General features: G+C 43.7%; 1 protein-coding gene across 1 annotated transcript in view; it reads left to right on the top strand.

Moving 5' to 3' along the window:
• Positions 1–15,853: 15,853 nt before the first annotated feature.
• DCBLD1 (discoidin, CUB and LCCL domain containing 1) overlaps positions 15,854–20,567 on the top strand; it is a 43,927-nt gene continuing 39,213 nt past the window's right edge. The window contains exon 1 of the mRNA XM_088522556.1: positions 15,854–15,950. Coding sequence (XP_088378682.1) covers positions 15,854–15,950 — 97 coding nt within the window. The remainder of the gene's footprint in view (positions 15,951–20,567) is intronic.

Consider the following 20,567-nt stretch of genomic DNA (forward strand, 5'->3'; position numbering starts at 1 on the left):
TTTGTTAGAAGACCTGTAGCTACAGCACATATTGTTCAGCACAAAAATATTAATTAATCATAATTTTAATGACTGTTTCCAAATGTTTTTCCAAACATTAAAAACAAAATATTAGCAACCCCTCTTTACCTCCTGAGACACTGTAGACACAAAGCAACCAGGACCAATTTACAAAGGAGCTGCTAGATGAGCAGGTACAACTGTACTAGCAACTTTGTGCCTGCATTGTGAAACAAAATTGAAGTTGAGAGATAAGTCATACACCCGATGCAGAGAGGCAAAGAGCCCTAGATATGCTGGAGATTCATATTAAAGAAGTCAGTGACAATACAAGTTTAAGATTTATCCAGCTCCCTTCAACCCTCACTCTGTGGCACTTTTTCCCTGTTGTACTGGCAGAACTATCCACAGGTTCATTTTATGAACAGGATCAGGAAACTGATCCAGCTTATGTAAATACATATGCACATGTAAAAATATGCATGTGCAAAAATAGCATAACATTTTGATGGTCAGTTTAAGTTGCTCTTTCCTGTCCTTGTTACTTAAAGAGGGGTTTGCTTTCCTCCATACCCAGGTACTCCACCACCTTTCCCAGCCCCACTCTCTTGCAGAGCAAACATTCTCATGGCCGTGCAGTGAACCAGGATGAGAATTTGGTTAACACTAACCCCGTAACAACAGAAAGAAACCAGTCAGCATTAGCCAGCACAGCTCCTCTGATTCGGCTCATGCGCAGCTGTGGCAGCATGTGGCAGATGAGAGGAGCTGAGAGCACAGGGGCAGAGCAAAGGTCGATCTGGGCTGGGGAGAGCCAGTCGATACTGCGGAGCGCATAGCGCCAGGTGGCTTGACAGACAGGCTTTGTGGAACAGGCTCCTTCCTTTCCTTCATATCCAGCAGCCTCCTTAGGCATCATCTCGGCCTCCTCGCTGTTTTTCCAGAGAGCTCCTAGGCAAGCGTGACAGGTGCTTTCACCTACACCAGTAACTGAGAGCTACCACCCAGTCTGCTTGTCACCATTCCTCTCTGGGAGGACACTGCCCTCTCCAACCCATCACCAAGCTGCTCCAAGGGGCGTTCATTAGCTCCAATCAAAATGAGCCAGGTTAGTCTGACTGCTTAAAGAGGAGCTCTTTGACAATCCATCTCAGTTAGGCTGAAGAAGTTTCACAAGAGATCACAGGAGCAGCAAAACTGAAAAAGGAGCCAGGCATCTGTAACCCAGGGTTTCTACCAGAGGCAGAGCAATCTTTAGATCAATTCGAGGATCCTCAGGATTTGGTCTCTGTGGCTGGTAAATTAGATGTGCTCAGGCCCATATCCTGGCACCCAGGCCAGGTGGCATGGAATAGCTCACATCCTCTCTTAAAAACTCTCTCATGATCCAAAAGAATTTGGCTATAACCAAAACACTTTTGGAGAATAGTCCTTACCTTTTACAAGCTCCCAAACTGTTCCTGGAAATTGCTTGGGATAGTGCTGGCATGAACAAAAACCATAACAAGGATCTTCGTAACAATTTAACCATTGATCTATGCATTCACTCAGAACCTACTGATCAGGAATGGCTCCCAGGCACAGCTTTGATTTACTAGCCTATGGATAAACATATGCATCTATATTCAAACATATGCATCTTAACAACAAAAAAATCTCTTTTTGAATTAATTCTAGTTAATCGATTTTAATTGATAGTTTTAATTAAGAAATTCATTGGTTATCTCCATCATTCATTTTAGGGTAACTCCAAAGACATTATTTTGCTATATCTATACAAACTCTGAAAAAGCATGTAGTGCAGGAGCAGCCAAACTATAGCTTGCTTTCTACAGGGATTGCTGCTGCTCCCCAGCTCTATTTTAGAACCAGTTACCTGCCCAGTACCTCATCCTCCATGACAGGAGACAGAAGGAGGCACAACATCAGACACATGCCCATGAGGACAGCTGGTGACTGTACTCTTAAACTGCCAAGAGTCACACTGTGCCCCAGATGCACCTCCAAGCTGGGTCCTCTGCTCCATAACATTATGTAAAAGGGGCAGCTGCCTGGCAGGTCATCAGTCCCGCCTTGTAGCCATACCCAACACATGGGATCGCGGAGTCCAAGAGACTCTACACTGCAAGTGCATGGGATGGGACAGGTAGGTTATCCTAGGTCCTACTGTGCTGCTGAGGGGAAAAGACAGTCAAGGACTCACACAGCAAGATCTTCAGGGGTCTAATGCTATAAAACTATGGGATATCAGAAACTTGGAGAAGGTACAAATGGGGCTTGGGAAAGTTTAGTTGATAGAGAGAATAAGGCTGGGACACCAGGGGACATGTCCTAGAATTTTAGTGGGACATATAGGGAGGAGTATTAGGCAGCGGGGGAATAGCAGGGATCAAATCAAAGTCCTGGTGAGGAATGCAATCAGAGCACTGCTAACAGGCTGAAGAAGAGGAAGTTTGGAAGTCATATGGGAATATTGGCATTTGGCCCTTAGGCGAAGGAAATCTGGCTACTACATTAAATATTGCATATGCCAACTTGTACATGAAACAAAACTTCAGCTGTGCTAGCGATCAGTATTTCAAGTCCAAAAAAAGTTATGTGCATTCATTGCTATCAAATACATGTAACTAACGTTTTCGTTATAAGTGGAAAGATTTGTCATTACTGATGCTGATAAATCTTGTGTGAGAGCATTTGCCTATTTATATATGGGTACTTACTTATGCATGTGTTACACAAACAGGCTCTCATCCCTGAGCAGAGCTTCTAACCATTACTGCAGTACATCTTGTTAATGAAATAGTAATATCCAAGACATTATTCAAAAGGACAAGTTAGGAACCAGAAACTTTTTTTAGACTTCAAACAATGTTTTCCGCCAGGTGTCACTGTAACATGCCATAAACCAGGATCTTCAAAGAAAAAAAAAAGCACTGAAATGTCTCCTTCTCTTATGTTCCTTCTAACACATTGGCCAAACAAATACCAGTAGTCATCTGAGCCTCTAAATTTGTCCCCTAAATATCAATAATTGCCTTCAGGGAGAGAGTATTTATGGGCTTTAGAAGCTAAACTTTAAAAGGAGGGTTTGTAAGATCCATGAATGATAGAATATTATTTTGTTTATTATTTTTAATGTCCTCTCTTCCATAAACACAAATGTAGGGACTCAGAGTCAGTGAAACAAGTCTCACTACTTGCAGGTACTGCACTGCTTGCAGCACATCACTTCCTTCATCCTTAAGACCAGCATTAGGAGAGAAAATTCTAGGATCTGTGAAGGAGAAAAGAAAGGAGAGACTGTCCATCCCACTGTCCTACTGGACAGAAGAAAAAAAAATGAAAAGGGAAATGGCAGCTTTTACTTCTCCGTGTCCAACTTCTTTGTCTCCCAGGACTGCCCTGAAGAGATCTGCTGATAAGGAGCACTTAACAGGGGTGACAGATCTTCATTCTTTCCCAAAGATCACAGATCATTCTCATTTTCCCTCCAGCTAGAGGTCCTCATTAGCCTCAAAATTTCTCAAGAAAGCAAATGAAAAATGACCGGCCTGGCAAAGAGCATCTCCCCACTGGCCCTGCCTCTCTCCCCTGTTACTTGTAAGTGCAACTGCTCCAGCAGCTGCTTGTCTGGCAAAAACAGTGGAGCAGCCAGGGGAGAAGGGGGGGCAGGGGGAAACACACACACAAGAGAAACCCCCAGAGTCTGGCTCAAGATTTATATCTCTCTCGGCAGATTAGGGAAGTGGCGAAGGGGAAAAAAAAAGAAAAAACAGACTGTTAAATTGGATCAAATTGGAAAGACAGTCATGCGTGAGATACTTAGTTAAACCAGTCAGGAGACAGGGATTTGTTTCTATTGATCTGCAGTAATGATGACTGGAGAAATGTCTCATTAAATGATGTATGATGACGGATTTCAGACAGGGCAAATCTGAGCTGCAGAGATTAACAAGAGCAAGAAATCTAACAGCTAGGATAGAAAATATAAGGAACGTGTGAAGAGTATTGCGGATCTATAAACTGTATGTTATAACTGGTTACAAGAATTACTCTTAAAAAAAAATCCTTAGTTGTTAAATAGATCATATCTAAAGGCAGAATACATCAAGCTTACTAAATGATCTTTGTGTAATCTTCTTCCAGGACAGGGAAAAAAAAGAGGGCTATCACAAAGTGACAACAGAAGAAAAACTTTCCTGATAAGTAGTCAAAACTTGTATCGCCCTTTGTATTGCTTTAAAGGAGAGAGGTTGGCAAGATATTTACAATACTCTTTACATCTGCAATCTTTTGGTTTGTTTTAACTAATTGTGCATGCAGTTTAACTAACTGTGCATGCAGTTTGAAAATTGAAAAGAAAAAAAAAGAAAAAAGTAGATTTCAGCATATACAAAATCAGACAGGACAATAATTTAAGTACAAAATGGCATGATGCAGCCTCTCTGGAAAGGACCGCATGGAAAGGATTTGCAAAGGTTATTAAAGAGGAACAGAAGGAAGAGAAGATTGCTTACTGCAAAGGCAGTAAATTATTGCTTTGAGCAAGTAGATCAGTACATAAGAAGGTATAAAGCCAAGATTAGAAGAAAAAAAAAAAAAAGGAACAGAAGCTATAACGTAGACTACATGATCTTTGTAGAGATCCTCAGAACTGTCCGGTGCTCGGTCCACATAAACCTCTCCCATGAAAGACTTCACATTTAGCACCTCATGGTTTCTCTGATACTGTAAAATAGTTGCAGAGTTTATCTCCTGGAAGTCTCATAAAAATTAATGGTTCAGCCATTAATCCAGAAGAGAGTCCATTTGCTTGGAGTTTGTGGCAGCCTGAAAAGCTGGAAAGCCCTTGGTGAGGGGGAAGCAGCAAAAGCTGTATTTGACCCTTTCATTCACTTGCCTGTGGTGCAAGAGGACTGCGTGGGAGCTGTGTGGGTGCAGGATGCCCTGCTCAATAGCCTTCCCACAGCTCTCTGGAGTTTCAGGCCCAGTGCCCCAGCCCACACTTCCAGGCAGAGAAACCCATTGCCCACACAGGCAGATAATTCTCTTTCTCCAAATAAGCACAAGCAAAGCTGCTCGTAACTGGAAAAAGAAGACCAAAAAAAAAAAAAAAAAAAAAAGGCGGGTGTGCAAAACAAGTTAAATATTTAAATCAATAGCTCTCTGAAATGTTTTGGGGCCTCCAAAAGACAAAATAGGCTTACTGCAAGTCTTGCTGTCTTGCTGTAAGTAGCTGAGAAAATAATAGCACTTATTTGAGGGAGAGTATAGTCATGAGCCAAGCACAGGGCTGTCTGTCAGGGTACCTGCACTGCTGACCCTGTGCAGTTGCATGGGATGAGTTCTCTGCCCCTTTCTAGGATTTGCCTGTAAATTCTGAGCCAGAAATATCTCCTAGGGAAAAAACAGTTAACCACTAAGAGGAGAAACTCCCAGTAATGTAACCCAGCAAGTAACGCTCACATTTGCCAACAGGTGAAAAAGTGAAGGCTCTTGGGGGAAAGCCAGCAGAAGGAAGGGGGTGGGAAAAAGCAGCAGCCCTGCCTGGAGCTGATTCAAACTCACAGAGGTCCACCCCAAAACAGAAGATGAGGATATACATCTCAGCCAAACCAATTTATACCTTCGGGAACAAGAGCAGTCCTGCTCCCTACCCTGTGGCATTTTTCTCCCCCATACATGTTCCCAGACCTTGCTTTCTCCTACCTTCCTCTAACTGCACAACCCCACCCTACTGCACTACCTCTAATGCTTTTTCTTAGCCCTTTCCTGAGGTAATTTGGCTCACTGACACAGCAGAAAGTCATTCATCTTGTCAAGCTGAATTGGCTCAACAGATCAGGTGAGTGCTAGGAAGAGGGGAAGGGAGGCCAAGAAAAGGGTCCTGTGACCCAGCTGCTCTGAATTGTCACTCTAACAGCTGCTATTGTTAACTAAATTTGGGTTTAAGAATACGTCATTGTCCCTTAACAGAGGTGAGACAGGGAAGTGGGGTTTGCTTGTGTCTCCTGGTGTGTTTGAGTGCTATCTAGCACAATAGTGTCCTGACCTCTGTCTGCATTACTGTAGTACAACTATAATAATAGTTGGCCTTTAATTGTGAGCACAGCTGGGCTCCCCAAAGACTTGTAGCAACAATGACATGCTTAAGATGTAATGACAAATACTGTGGCAAGGTAAAGCAGGATAAGAGAGGGGAAGCATTAAACAAGGGGTCTCATACTGGCTCATATGTTTATCCTCCCAGGATTAGAGATGTAAGTCAGCTGATGAAAAGTATGTCATTTTTTCAGTATTGCTCATATGCACGCACATGTGCACCTGAACCACTTCTAATGGTAAAAGGAGTCAGTGGGGCTCAATGAAGAAAAAGAAGACACTAGAAAGGGACAAGCACTAGATCACAATAGCTGTAATAGAATTACTTATTTTTACAACAGCTATTTCTGAGGAGGTCTTTCTGTAGATCTTTTATTTTCTTTTATAACAAAATCTGGGATGTGGACTAAACTATAAAGCAGAGAAAGCCTGTTTTGGGGAGAAGACTACCATGCGCTTTTCAGCAAATTACTCCACACAGTAGAGATGGGAGAACAGACCATATTCTTCAGCTTCCTCGGACATTTACATTCGCAGTCCTGTGTAACAGAGCACACCCTCCCTAAAATGGGTTGAAGGGCTAAGGAACAGGCTCAAGCTCCCCATTTCCTTCATAGCACTTCAGATTAGGGCAAGAACTCAGTGAAAGGCAAAGGCTCTGCCCAAGCTAAGCAGTAACACTGCCTTCAGTAGAGTTTCCAGGTCCAGAAAGAGCAACCATGCACATATCGCCTGGCACACAGCATTTAGTATGTGAGTTTACTGACCTTTTGAAGTTGGTTTCCAATAAAGGTGGCACATGAGAGAAATGATCTGTATGCGGACTTCCATTATACCAGTGAAACAAGATAGCTATAAATATTCTTGTTGTGTAGCAACAACTTAGCCTTTCCTTGTTAGAATGACTGTCTGCTAATGTTATCAGTGTTTCCTGATTATGGTATCTCTGCCATGTTGTTTTTGTTTCTTTTACTTTAGTGTTTGCTGTTTTATTATATTAATGCAATTCCACAGATCAAAACAAAGAAATCCTTGGGACATTGAAACAAAGAACAAGGACCAGTAAGAAAAATAATGTTTTAAAATACAGGAAAGTAAGTGAAGGTTCACGGTCCACCAAAACCAGAGGAAGCCAATGTGGGATGAGCTGCCTGTGCTCCAACAACAGTGTCTGATCAAGAGGAGACTGAAGAGCTTCCTGCTCCTGCTTTGTTTGGTCAAACCGACAAACTTAGGAGTCATAATTCACTGCCTTCCCAGACCTATCAGCGATAGTAGAAGTGCAGACAGTGGCATGGGAGACATTTGACCGTTGTTTTTCTTGGCTTTGCTCGCTTAGATCCCTGTAGACCTAATGATACAGAAAAATGCAACGGGAATGAGGGAGAGGAATCAGTTAATGCCTTCAGAATGAATTATGGCCCCCATTTGCTCTCTGTCTTTCCCAAGCAAAAGCTACCAAGTCAGTCAGAAAGAGTTCAACAGTGTTAACATGAATCCTGCTAACTGATTAACATAGTGCACTTGTCTTTGAAACAGCAGGTCAGCTATCTAAAAATGTATAATTGCAATAATATTCAAATGTACCCTGAAGAAGTCTGAGCCTAGAAGATGATGGCAGCCTCCGAAGAGGTGCCGAGTCCTCTCAATTACTAGGGTAATGAGCAGGATGCCGAGTAAGAAAATCAGAAGCTGCAGGGACTCAGCCCTTCTTGGAGACAAGAAACAGGTTTTCATTGCAGGACTATATCAGGTAGTTATTGCTGGGGTCAGTTTTCCCCTGATTTGAGCAGCCACAAAGCACACCTAGCTGCTCACCAAGGGAAAGCCTGTCCCTCTGCCACAAGTGCAGGCAAGCAGCCCATGGAAAGCAAACCCAGACCTGATTCCATATAGGCAGTTGGTCCAGCCCTGCCCTCTGTACCAAAACCAACACCACACTCAAGGGGAGAAGGGCATATCTCCTTCAGTGATCATGCTGAATAATTAAATAATTAAAATCCATGACAAATTTAAATCTATGTGAGAGACCTAGTGAAGCTGCATATGCAAATACCATGTCTTAGCATCCAGCGAGGCCTTTAGGACTCTGCTCCTGAACCATCAGGTCAGCAACAACTGGCTGCACAGTATGTGTCTTGCATAACTAAGAATGCAGTCCTCAAATGAGAAGAAGCAGGCAGAAGAATGTCCAAAACTCTTAATTTGAGGAGGAATGTATGAAAAACAATACTGTCCACATAAACCTGTGTTTAAGACATAAGAACTCCCAAGCTACTGCTCGTTTATTATGCTAAGATAAATGCATGTTTAACACTTACTTGAGCATTCCTCATCCTACTAAGTTAACTTTCTGTTATCCATTTATCCTTGACAAGGAACCTATGGTATTCATACATTTTTCTTTTTTCCCCACATACAAGCACAGTAATTTGTTGGACACTGTAATAAAAATACGATAGTATCCAACTTCAAGACCCTTTTCAAAAAATATTTTAAAAAATAGCACAGATTTACTTAGATGATTTTTTATCTTTTTTTTGCATGTAATAAATAATGTAGGCTTACAAGCAAGTGACAGTGATCCTTTAAACTATATATACAGTTGTAATTCACAGCTGTGACACTTATGAATTACAGGAATTTGACCTTGTAATTCATTGGTGTAATGCCCCAATGCTATGTGGAAAAGTTGCACAAGAAGCTTTTTCTCCGCGCATAATGATTATTACAGATTTATGACCCATGCTTCCACTATGCATAACTGGCTTACTTCTGTGAAGCTCACGAGGAATGCGGGCTTTAATAAGGCCCAAAGTGAGCAAGAAGAGGGGGAGGGAGCACAGACCCACCCATTACTAATTCGTAAATTAATAAGCATGATTCCCATTCCTCTCTCTTCAAAGAAATAAACTGAGTTGAAAGAAAAGCATCTTGGGACTCTCTTCTTATCCCCTAAGACCTTTTGTCGAATTTCATATTGCATCCTGTAAAACAAAAAAAACTTTGCATGAAATCTTGGAATTAGGAAGAAGAGCTAGACCTGGTGTAAACTGGCTGGTTTTGGTTAAATCAGTCAGTCCTTCATATCACACTTGTATTCTCTTCAGCTTTCTAAGTTCTTGCTTATATAGCCTGGCATATGGTGGTAGATAAACCAGTAGGAAAACTGCCCTCTGGTATCCGAGAGAGTTAACACCACACTGCACTGAGAGTATCAGAAATGGGTGAAGTCTATTAACTTGCATTCATTAACTTGCAGTGTGCCCTCGTGGCCAAAAAGGCCAATGGGATCCTGGGCTGCATTAAGAAGAGCGTCTCCAGCAGGTCGAGGGAGGTGATCCTGCCCCTCTACTCAGCCCTGGTGAGGCCGCATCTGGAGTACTGTGTCCAGTTCTGGGCTCCACAGTACAAGAGGGATGTGGAGCTGCTGGAGAGAGTCCAGCGCAGGGCTACAAGGATGATCAGGGGCCTGGAACATCTGCCCTACGAGGAGAGGCTGAGGGAGCTGGGCCTGTTCAGCCTGGAGAAGAGAAGGCTGAGAGGGGATCTAATCAGTGTATATAAATACCTCAAGGGAGGGAGTGCAGAGGACGGTCATGGTATCTTTTCAGTGGTGGCCACTGATAGGACTAGAGGAAATGGCCGGAAACTGAAACATCAAAAATTCCATAGGAACTTAAGGAAAAATTTCTTAACAGTGAGGGTGACAGAGCACTGGAACAGGCTGCCCAGAGAGGTTGTGGAGTCTCCTTCTCTGGAGATCTTCAAAACCCGCTTGGATGCAGTCCTGTGCCACGTGCTTTAGGTGTCCCTGCGTATGCAGGGGGGTTGGACTAGATGATCTCTAGAGGTCCCTTCCAACCCTAAGCATTCTATGATTCTATGATTCTATGATCTTCCCACTCTTTTTGTGAGTGGCTGTTTATGAGAAATTGTTTACTGTCTTTATAGAAAAAGCATATAATTCAAACATAATTGGTTATTTCCTTAAGTGACCACTGCATTGCTCCATATTTTGCACAAGTAGTTTCTTAAATTTCACTAAGAAGCAGCATTACAAACATGAAAAAAAAAAAGTAAAGCTTCTTGTTTGTCACGACAAAAAAAAAGAAAACAGGCCACTTTGCAAATTTAGCTGTGAACTCCCCTCTGAAAGTAGGGTTAAAACTTACATACTACTTATGGATTAAAGGGGAAAAGCTGTTCTTTTCAACATGTTTGAGAGTGCACACAAAGACCCTTTAAAATAACTATAAAAAGCTATGAGAGCTCTGGCACTGACAAATTGATCAAGAATACTGTCAACTAGTAAGCTATAAAATAGTCGGCTCTATTTTGACGAAGAATGTCATGAATCTTTAGATCACAATATTTTTCCAGGCAACCTTAAAACAATATGTCTAAATGAAAAGGAACATTCTGCCCCATATTTCTTTGCAGAATTTAGGATGACAGCATGGCATTAGCGCATTTGTTGGCATTTGCTTGATTATCCTCAGAATCAGCATGATTAAGAACTTTACTTCATTCGGCCTGAAAGCAAGAGAAATTATGACACGGGACTCGCCAGGCAGCTGCGCGAAGCTACCGCCACCGTGACAGGGGGACAAGCGATTAGTCTTAAGCTTGATCTCATAATTACATCATAAAAGGTGACATGATTGGATAGGTTACAGTAATTAGAGTGATGAAGGGGGCCCATTCATCCCCGCTATGGCTCTCATTAGAGCTACACCCAACTGGAGTCACTGTAGTGAATGAGGCTGTGGATCCACTTTAGCATCCCATTATCCCTGGTTCTTCCTAGGCTGGGAAGAGCCAGGGTACCTCCTTCCTGGATGAGGCCTGTTCTCTGCTGCTCAAAATAAAGACAAATCCTCAAAGCCTGCTGCAGTATGTTTGGTTTTGCTCTCAAAGATGAATACCTGAATTTAATGTCCATAACTTCTTCACCCACGATTTGTGGACAAAGAGTATTTATGGTGGCTTCCAGCCTGCAGGCTTCGGCTACCAGTGTAGTTGCACAAGCCCATTGCCAGGGCCACAGCCCAGCAGCGTGGGTGGACCTGTGCCCCCACAAGTGGAACAGCTTCTGACAGATTATTTCTTAGTGATTGCTCTTAACAGGCGAGCCCCAGGTAAGGGCGTTTTTCTGTTGTTGTTTTGGGCTTTTTTTTTTTCCTGTCTGATAGTTACCTGGAATTTCCCTCAAAAGCAGTGAACTACTCAACCGACAACATCTGAATTATTTGCTCAGATCTACTTTAAAGAAAGTGGAAATGTTATTTTACTACCTGCTTCGCAATACCTTCAACCCATTTGCTTTTAGGAATGCATTTCTACATCCAGAGAAGTATGTCAGCAGTGAGTGATAATGGAAGATACTTATGTGCTCCTCACCAGAACCATGGCTGCCTTTGATAAGAGGAGCTCCATCCTGCAGTCTCCCACAAAAGGAAAAGGCTCTTTTCACAGCAGCAATCATGTGAGTATCCAGAAGCCTGGAGGTCACCTCATCACTGACTGGTTTATTGGTATGCAGGACTTTATATGGGAAGTTGGTGTGCAGGCTGAAACGCTGTCACTACTCCAGGAGCACAGCCTTGGCCTCTCTGGTATGGCCACAGCGAGCTACAGTACACATTTCTTTTTCTGTTTTTTGTTTGTTTTGTTTGTCTTGGGGGTTTTTAATTCTTTTTTAAATTTTTTTTTTCCTGTCCTGTACACTTCTGGTACAATGCTGCACGTGAGTGCACAGAGACTGGGCAACCAGCATATTTTGTTCTCAACTTTATCCTGTAAATCTGTGATAATACTCGCTTTGCGCCAATGAAAAATGCAAAGTGTGCCCCACGTATAGACAGCAAAAGGCCTTCTCAGCCCTAAGCTGTCCTTCTGCTAAGTGACAAGATTAACATACCTCTCACTGTCTGGATTTGTTCTTGCACTTTGTGATTGGTGACCTAGGGACCTCTCCACTTCATTGGGCCTTATGATTCCTCCCCCTTCTCCTGCAAAGTCAGCAAAGGAAGCACTTGAAACTGCTGAAGAACAAGAACTTTCCTGTTAGTTGCACAAAGGCAAGGCCACTCCAACACGCTGAAATTGAACCCTCTTTGTATAAATTGGGCTTTGGGTTTCGTTTTCCTAGAACAAATATATGAAAAGATGCTTTTGAAAGAAAGAATGTACACAGTGTCAAGTTTGCAAGATAAGCTTAGGTAAACTCTTCAATGTGGTTTTCCTTCCTTTCTCCTGCAACAAGCTACTGACTAAACATGAGCATCAGCACCCAAGGCACGTTAGAGACTACTCAGCTCTGCTTAGAAGACCTTTAAGTGTGTGTTACATAAAGAAGTGGCAAGAAAGTATATCCATGAATCTATCAAGACAATACAAGTCCAGATTTAACATCGGTTTGTGCCTAGCATGTTGTCATACTAACCATCTTCTTGAATGATTTGAGCTTTGTCCTGAAAACCCTGTCTTGGTGTTTGTCCAGAGACCACTGGAGCACTGCTAATTTGCGGAGGGTTGCACGGTCTATGTAAATAAAGATCATAAAATGAACATTAGACAAAATATGTCACATCTAGATGTAGGTGACTCAGTTAATATCACTTGCATTGAGCACATAAAATATTCCTGATCAATGTGTTTGGAAAAGCCACTGTAAAAGAAGAGTACAGGCTCAGGCTGAAAGGTCTGCATCATTCTTAAAAAATAAAGTGTTAGTGACCAAAATCGTATATCATTCAGAGAGAATTAGGCTCTCGGAAGTGGCCAGAGAGTTTTTGTGCTATGAGGCTCTCTTTATGTGATCTCATCACAGATTATTAGTCAGGCTCCATGTGTGCCTTATTTCCTCATTAATCTTTTGCCTTGACCTAACTTCTCCAATATTAAACAATGTATTAGCTTGAAATCTGGCTGAATTCTGCTTCATCCAAAAATGAATTTGAAAAAATGTACATGAACTAACGCAGCAATGTGACAGGGGTTGCACAGGGTTTTGAGTAATAGCTTTGGGAGCTGTGGACTACTTCATTCGTCTTAATGATTACTTAATCGTGGAAGATGACAGTAAGTTTCTTGCCTACAGCATATTGAAAACTGTCAGGGAGAGGGCATGATAAAGTAATGTGAATTTAATAACAAAATAAATAATACAGAAGCTACTGTGCTGGTGGTGTCATTTGTTATCTTACTGAAGTCAATAGAAAACCTGTTCTGCCCGTACCTCCTGGAAAAGGTGCTGAGGTTTCACCTGAGTACACATTTGCTACAGCTCAGGGCGGGCCACCAGCACCCGCTGGGTCCCAAGAGCATAACAAGACCAAAAACACAGGCTCTATCTGGCAACTTCATTACCAGCCAGGAATAGAAAACACATATTTTACAGCCCGGACCCCAAAAGCATGATTTATTGTTTGACTACAAACTGTTGGAGTAAAAATAACAAAGGAGCAAATTATTCTCTAGCTACCTATCCCAGGAGCTTTTCCCAGGCCTCTAACACCCAGGAGAAAGAATATTTCTTTCCCGCGCATCTGCCAGCACATCTTCCTCTTCCTGAAGAGCCTCCTGAAGACACGTGCCAGGTGAAAACCTCCTTGGCCTTCCCAGGCTGGTCATTGCCTGGACAAACAGCACAGGGACAACCACAACTGCAGCTAAAAGCCGGTTGTTAATAAAGGATATGTATTCTGGACCTCAGAATATTTGCAGAATGTGAATCAGTACAATCCCTAGTGCAATCCCCACTTATTACTTGTGGGAAAATCACAAAGAAACAGGCAACAACAGGGAGCATCTCTTCTTTTAATAACTTTCCCAGGTGATCCTTATATCCCCACATCTCTTTACCTTCACCAGGTGTTCCTTGTTAGCCTCGGAAATGGTTGGCCTCAGAAAATCCTTTAATCCATCATCCACTCCAGCATTATTATTTTCATCCTTTTCCAACCTTTCTTCCTATTCCTTCAATTGCTGACTGTTTTACATTGTCTGCTGAAACCCATGTATGTTATCATGTTGTGATACTGCTTTTCAAGAACTGTCACTCTTTCAGAAGTGATGTGTTTTACAACATTTATTTTGTGTTTCTTTTTTATTTCTTCTCCCTCATGTTATCATTATTTTGGCTCTTATTCATAGGTTTTGAAGTAATATTGGGTATTGGAGAAGCTATTTTACATGACCACAGTTTTTTTTTTTTTTTAACAATACTGTATTATTATTTTTTTAATTCAGTCTTGTTGTTGTTGCAAAGCTTGACTTTCTTGCTCCTTCCCCTCCTCGATCTCTCTAGTTTGTAAATAAATTATTTCTGATGAAGTGTGAGGCCAGGCTGCTTTTACTCATCCTGCCATATTCCTTTTCAAAAGTCTCTCAGTCACCTGGTTCTCCAAGCAAAGGATCCACCTTCGCCTCCTTCAGTCATGGGGATGCTGGCAGTTGCTGATGAGGTCTGGTGAGACCTAGTCTGACTGCTAAATTGCTGCAGTAATGAACACTCTGTTCTGCCTTGCACCGTGTCTTACATCTTACTGTCTAGATCTTTAAAATCAAAAAAAAAAGAAAAAAAGAAAAACCTGTTTTACATGCATATACCCAGAACATAACATATGGGATACAAAGTAGAAAGCATACATGATAGTATGGGCACAGTGCTTGAAAAGTTAAACAACAACAAAAAAAAGACACAAACATTTATAAAATAACTCTGTTGAAATAAAGGTCTATTTAACTTGACTTTTTCTAAAATATTACCAAACCTAGTAATTATCTGCTGTGCCTTAAACACGCAAGTTATTTATGGACTACAGTTCATTGTGGCAATACAGCATTTCCCATCTGCAACGCATGCTAGCGAGCATCCTCAGAGCAGCCCTGCTCCGCAAAGGCTGCATAAAGGACTGCTTGGAATTCCTGGGACTCCTTTTAAAAGGACAACTGTTGAGGCCTGTTGAAGGCACAGGTCTCCTGCGGCTACCAGCACTCACAACCACATCGTCACCACGCACCCGTGACATGCCCCAGGTGCAAGTGGAGGCCAGCTCACCTGGAGAGTCAGCCCCACTCTCCTTTTATTAAAATAAATAAATAAATAATAACAAAAAACTATGGTTAACCAGCCCGGAAGCTTCTTGCACTAATGGACTGCATGTGCGAGATGCAAGTTCTCCCCTGGGCCCAAGCCCTGGGCCAGGTTAGTGGGACGGGAAACTCGAGGTGCTACTGGGCTCTGCCGCCTGCAGGGCTTTCCCTCTCGCCCCTGCCCCACTCGTGTCCGCGGAAGCTCCGTGGACTAGAGAACAAAATAACACAGTGTCCTTCTATATATATGCATATAAATATATATATATATATTCGTGCAGGGCAGCAGTGGGGCGGGTGCCGCGCAAACGCGGCAGGGCGGGCGGCGGGAGCCCGCGCGTGGGGCGGGAGCCCGCGCGTGGGAGGCGCCGGGCTCGGCGTTGCCCAATGGGAGCCGCGGCGCTTCCCGGCCCCGTTTCCTCTCCCCACCCCCGCGCCGGGGCGCGCAGGAGGCGGCGGAGCCCGCGCGAGGGGCAGCGGGAGCCCCGCGCTGCCTGCGGGAGGCACCTGCGGGGCGGGCGGCCCCCCAGCTCCGCCGCCGAGGAAGAGGAGGAGAACGCGGAGAAGGGCGGGAAGGAGCCGGAGAGGAAGGAGCCGGAGGGGAGCGGGGAAGTTGCGCGCTCGCTCCGTGGCGCCGGCAGCCGGAGCGATGGCCCCCGCGGCGGGGGCGCCGGCCGCCCCCTCGCTGCTGCTCTCGCTGCTGCTCGGCGCCTCCGCGCCGCTCTGGCCGCGGGCCGAGAAGCTCGGTGAGTGCCCCGGGGGCTGGGGGGGTCCCGTCTAGGGCTGACCCGCCTAATCCCGCCCGCGCTGATCCCCGTGTCTGAGTAGCGGCGGGATTACCGCGCTGACCGGCCTCGCGGTGCGTGAGTACCGCTCATTTCTTAATCCGCCTTAATTAGGGGGGGAAGCGTGCGGGTGTGCATGGGTGGTGTGTTTATATATGTATTTGTATGTATGTATGAATGTGTGCGTTTGCTGTAAGCCCAACGAGCGGGGAAAAGTCCCGGCGAGGGCCGGGGGGCCGCGGCGGGGCCGCCCTCGCCCCGCGGTCCCGGGACCCGCAGCCCGGGCCGGTCCCGAAGCGGCCGCAGCGCCGGGTCAGCGCCGCTCTGCTCGTTGCTTCCCTGGGGAGAAAAGAGAAACAGCTTTGCTCTTGCTGTAGGAAACTTTTGTAGGGCTTCTGGGAGACCTCGCAAGCCTGTCTTTCATTTATTAATGCTGCTACAGCTGGTTTAGAATCCCGGCCCAGGTACTTGTCCGTTTGCGCGGTGTTTTTGCGTGGCCAGCAGTTCCACTTCCTGTGTGATTACAAGCCCCGCTGACTCCTCTTCCCACGGCGGGATTGCTGCCTGCTGGCCCTGGGACACCACGGCCTGGTGCATCCATCTTGGAGAAGTTCACTGACAGCCCCCGGCAGAAGAGTGAGCGGTGAAAACTAAGCATGCAATAAACTCGGCGCCACGGTTAGCGTGAATTGATAGCTCTTTTTATTATTATTTCTATTATTTTAAATACACCTACTACATATGGAGGCTTATATTAGGGGTCCTTCCTGCACTGAAGGAAATAGCTGGTATGGGTTCCCTTTCTGCTTGTTAAGCTTGATGCAATAACCTTTTATTTTTTCCCTTGAAGCCTGGCTGTTCCAGCCCTTCCATATGTTTCCTTCTTTTGAGACTCTTGCTTGATATGTTACCAGAAACACATATGCACCAAACAACTTTCCTGCAATCTCTTCTTTTTGCCCAAGTGCTTTGGGTTTTTTTTGGTTTCCTCCTTCACCAGTCTTGAATGTGAAAACTTTCTCTCCAGTGTCAGATGGAGACTCAAAAATCGTAAGTTTGCTGAAGTTTCTGGGCTTGTGTGTGTGTGTGACAGTACATATGAGTCCTGCTTCTTATCTGTATTCCAAAATAATTTGGTAAGGGCACTTATGTTGTATTCACGTTTAAAATGCTTCTGGCATCAAATCAACTACATAGAAATGCATAGGAATATTTTTACTGGGTTCTCTTGGAGCAAGCTCAAACTCACAAGATAAAGTCTGTCTAGTGTCTCAAAAGCAGAACAGATTTTGACCCGTATCTTTCCCTTTAGGGGGTAGATATTTGTGTGTTTGTTTATTGATACTGGCCCTAAATTAGCAACCAAGTGTTATAAAGTTGCACTAGTGAAGAAAGGAGATAAGGATAAGTGGATACAAACTTCCTGTTGCTAGAGCTTGTTGACTTGATTTAAAAGTTGTAAGGGAGCACAAGAGCTGCCAGAGTGCATCGGGCTCAAGTTTCAGCTAATTTGGTATCTCATCACCACTGGGGTCTCCCACCAGCTGGTTCAGAGAAAGCTGCACTGGTTTAAATATAATGACTTAAAAATAAAGCAGTACAGTTTTCTGGCTTCTCTTGAGCTGCACGTGCAACCTGCCTTCTTCCACAGCAGCAATGATGCAAATGACCGGATCGCTTCCCTCCTTAGTTTGAAGACTATGGCGGAATAACGATGGAGCTGTTCTTATGCCTTGTATTTTTTCTCTTACTTAATTTTTAAATTAAGGAAGATCATCTGTCTTTCACAGAGCAAGTTCTAGCTCTGGCTTTGCTGCTTCATGGCGAGACTTGTACCAAGAGTCACAGTGTGACTATGCAGAGCAATGTGTCAACTCTCTCTGCTCTTAAACACGTTAAAGATGCATTTTGTCTGAGGACATCTGTGAAACATGGAATTTGGTTATTCATAGGATGGTAATAGGGAAAGCTGAGTGGTTAGGAAAGTGTCTTTAATTATGCCATATTTCTAAGCTTAGTAGTTCTCACCTGGGGACAAATACTATATCTATGACTGTGTATGAGTAATAAATGACTTTGAGATTTATAATCAAATGTTGCTCTTTTCACTTTATATTCTGTTGCACGCTGATCTTAACCTCTCATTGGTTTCATTTGTCAGTTCTCTGCAGAGAGCTCCAAGATATCCCTTGCTCCCTGCTTGCCCAGCCTCACACAAACACAACTGCCTCGTATCTCTTTCCCAAATCTTCTGGCAGCCCAAATTCAAGGCAGAAGAGAGGCAATCCAGAGTACAGTGTCTTTGCCTTTCGTGGTTCTCCAGTTTTTATTCTGGTCTCATTGAGAAAGACATTGAACAACGTAATTTGGGACAGCAGATCTTCAGAAATGTGAGTTTTCCTCCCATTTCAGTTCTGAATTCTAACCCAAATTCTAGCTATTAGGGCTAGCCAGCAGTTTGGTTATTGGTAGGAAGACGGGTGAGGAATCAGGTGAGGGTTTCATCATGTTAGGAAAAGATTTAAGCCACTGCTTTTGCTATAAGCTGTTTATTTTCTTTTCTGATAAAACACAAATGGAACTAGTTCATGTGCGATTCACAGATCAGGATCCAAATGTGAATTTGTGCTCAGTATTGCTGAGTCTGTTGACACTTCCAACCAATTCCTGGCTTTCTCCTCATAACTTGGAAGAATTTATTCTTCCTTTATTTGTCAGCAGATATTTAAATGCTTTGAGGCGAGGCTGTTGGTCAATAGCAGCATACGTAGTAAAGGGATCCAGGCTTTATAAATCTGAAAGAGCTGGAGAGTGGCAGGTATATTCAGCTGCCTATTCTTAGAGGCTTGTAGCGAACATGTAGCAAAGACTGTCAGTATGCTAACACGGATCCAGTCTGCGTGCCCATTTCCAGCAGTTTAAAATGCAGACAGCAATGAATTTTTCTGGTAGTGCCAACCCTCTCTCTCCCCCCTCCTTCACTCTCCCTTTCTGGAATATGGTTGGTACATCTTCAGTTTGTTTGGATTTTTGTCCTTCTGTCTGCTTCCTTCCTTGGCTCCCTCTGTCTTGCATTGTGAATGCAGACTAGAGTTGCTGAAGGCAGAGGCAACAGTTTCCCAATTATGACTCATAAAAAAGTGTATACCCACCATATGAAAACTGTCATATTTTCTGTCACGCAGACTTTGCTATAAATAGCTCCAAGTCCTTTGATGTGAATGACCAGAACGAGGCTTCTCTTTGAAATATTCCCTCTGATAACCTAAGCAAAATCAGAGACAAGGAGGCAACTGGGAGAACCACTGATGAAGGAGGGAGAAAAAGATGCCTCGGGGAAGTTATTTATTTCCTGCCCTGTACTGCTATTGAGTTAGATTTCATACAAATTATCTGTTGAGCTACGTATGCAGGAACGCGTTCATTTGTACTCATCAAAACTCTTCTGTCTTTGGCCGCTGGAGCTGTGTATGCAGCACAGTGAAAATAGTTCATAGGGCACCAGTTTTGAGGACAATTACACTACTGTGTAGAGATATACTCAAGATATATCTCTCCATGCCATCTTAGGTACTAGTAGCTTTGCAAGTGCATCTGTGTTAACGTACTGTGGTCCTGAGCGGTGGCGGGCACTCAAGTCTTCAGCATAGACATCACTGCAGGCTAGAGGCTGCCTGCATCGTATCAGATGATCTCCTGTGGCATGTACTCATCAACACATGGGCTTGTGCCATCTGCTAAGAATAAAACAAGCCAGACAAAATCAAAATAAAATCCTTCTGACTGGATTCAGTGGAATGGCATTGGATCCTGACTATCCACAATAAAAATCTTAATAGCAATGCATAAGAAGGAGCGTATGACTTCCTCAAAAGACTTGATCAGAATTGCAAATGGAATTGAGAAATTTTAGACTGGGGCAATCAACAGTGACTTTTAATTAAAGTAAGTTTGACTAGTCCTAAGAGTGTATAGATGTCTCCATTTTTGCTTGTAGAATAAATTGAGAACCAAATCACACCGATCCTCAGTGGAAATTGTAGGGTTGACTGGAAGGTCACACACAAGGTGGATGTCGGCACCCCTTTAATCTGATAACTCTCTAGCTGTTATGATTCTTGCAAGTCGAGGGTGGAGAGAACGTTTTGGTGCTTCCTTCCTTCTTTGCTTGTTGTTTCTTTTGTCAGACTATGTCTCTTGAGTATTTCCCCCTGTGGCAATGGGACTTTCTGCTGTTCCCTGAGCAGGGTTTCCCATCTCAGCACAGCCCTATTCCCTGCTTCAGTTGCCCTATGGGATCAGGCTGGTGTTTAGCTATGTGTGTGGCAGCTCTGCTCAGCTAGAGCAAAGGAAGAGTGTCACCAGCCCACGCTGGCTTTACCTGTTTTCAAATACATATACTGAAGTTATTTTCAAGCTCCTTGCTTGAAAATAGGAAGGAAGGAAAATAAGTGGGGACAGGTGAGCATGGCAGGGCTGGAAGCACAGATCCAGAGCCTCATGTATGGCTAGGATCTTCATCTTGGTCGACCTGGAGCTGCTCCGTATTAACTACTCACTGTCAAACTGCTGCCCTGA

This window comes from Tinamus guttatus, unplaced genomic scaffold (genome assembly GCF_059628265.1).
Source record: "Tinamus guttatus ecotype Peru unplaced genomic scaffold, ASM5962826v1 Tinamus_guttatus_pri_ptg000010l, whole genome shotgun sequence".
Classification (NCBI taxonomy): domain Eukaryota; kingdom Metazoa; phylum Chordata; class Aves; order Tinamiformes; family Tinamidae; genus Tinamus; species Tinamus guttatus.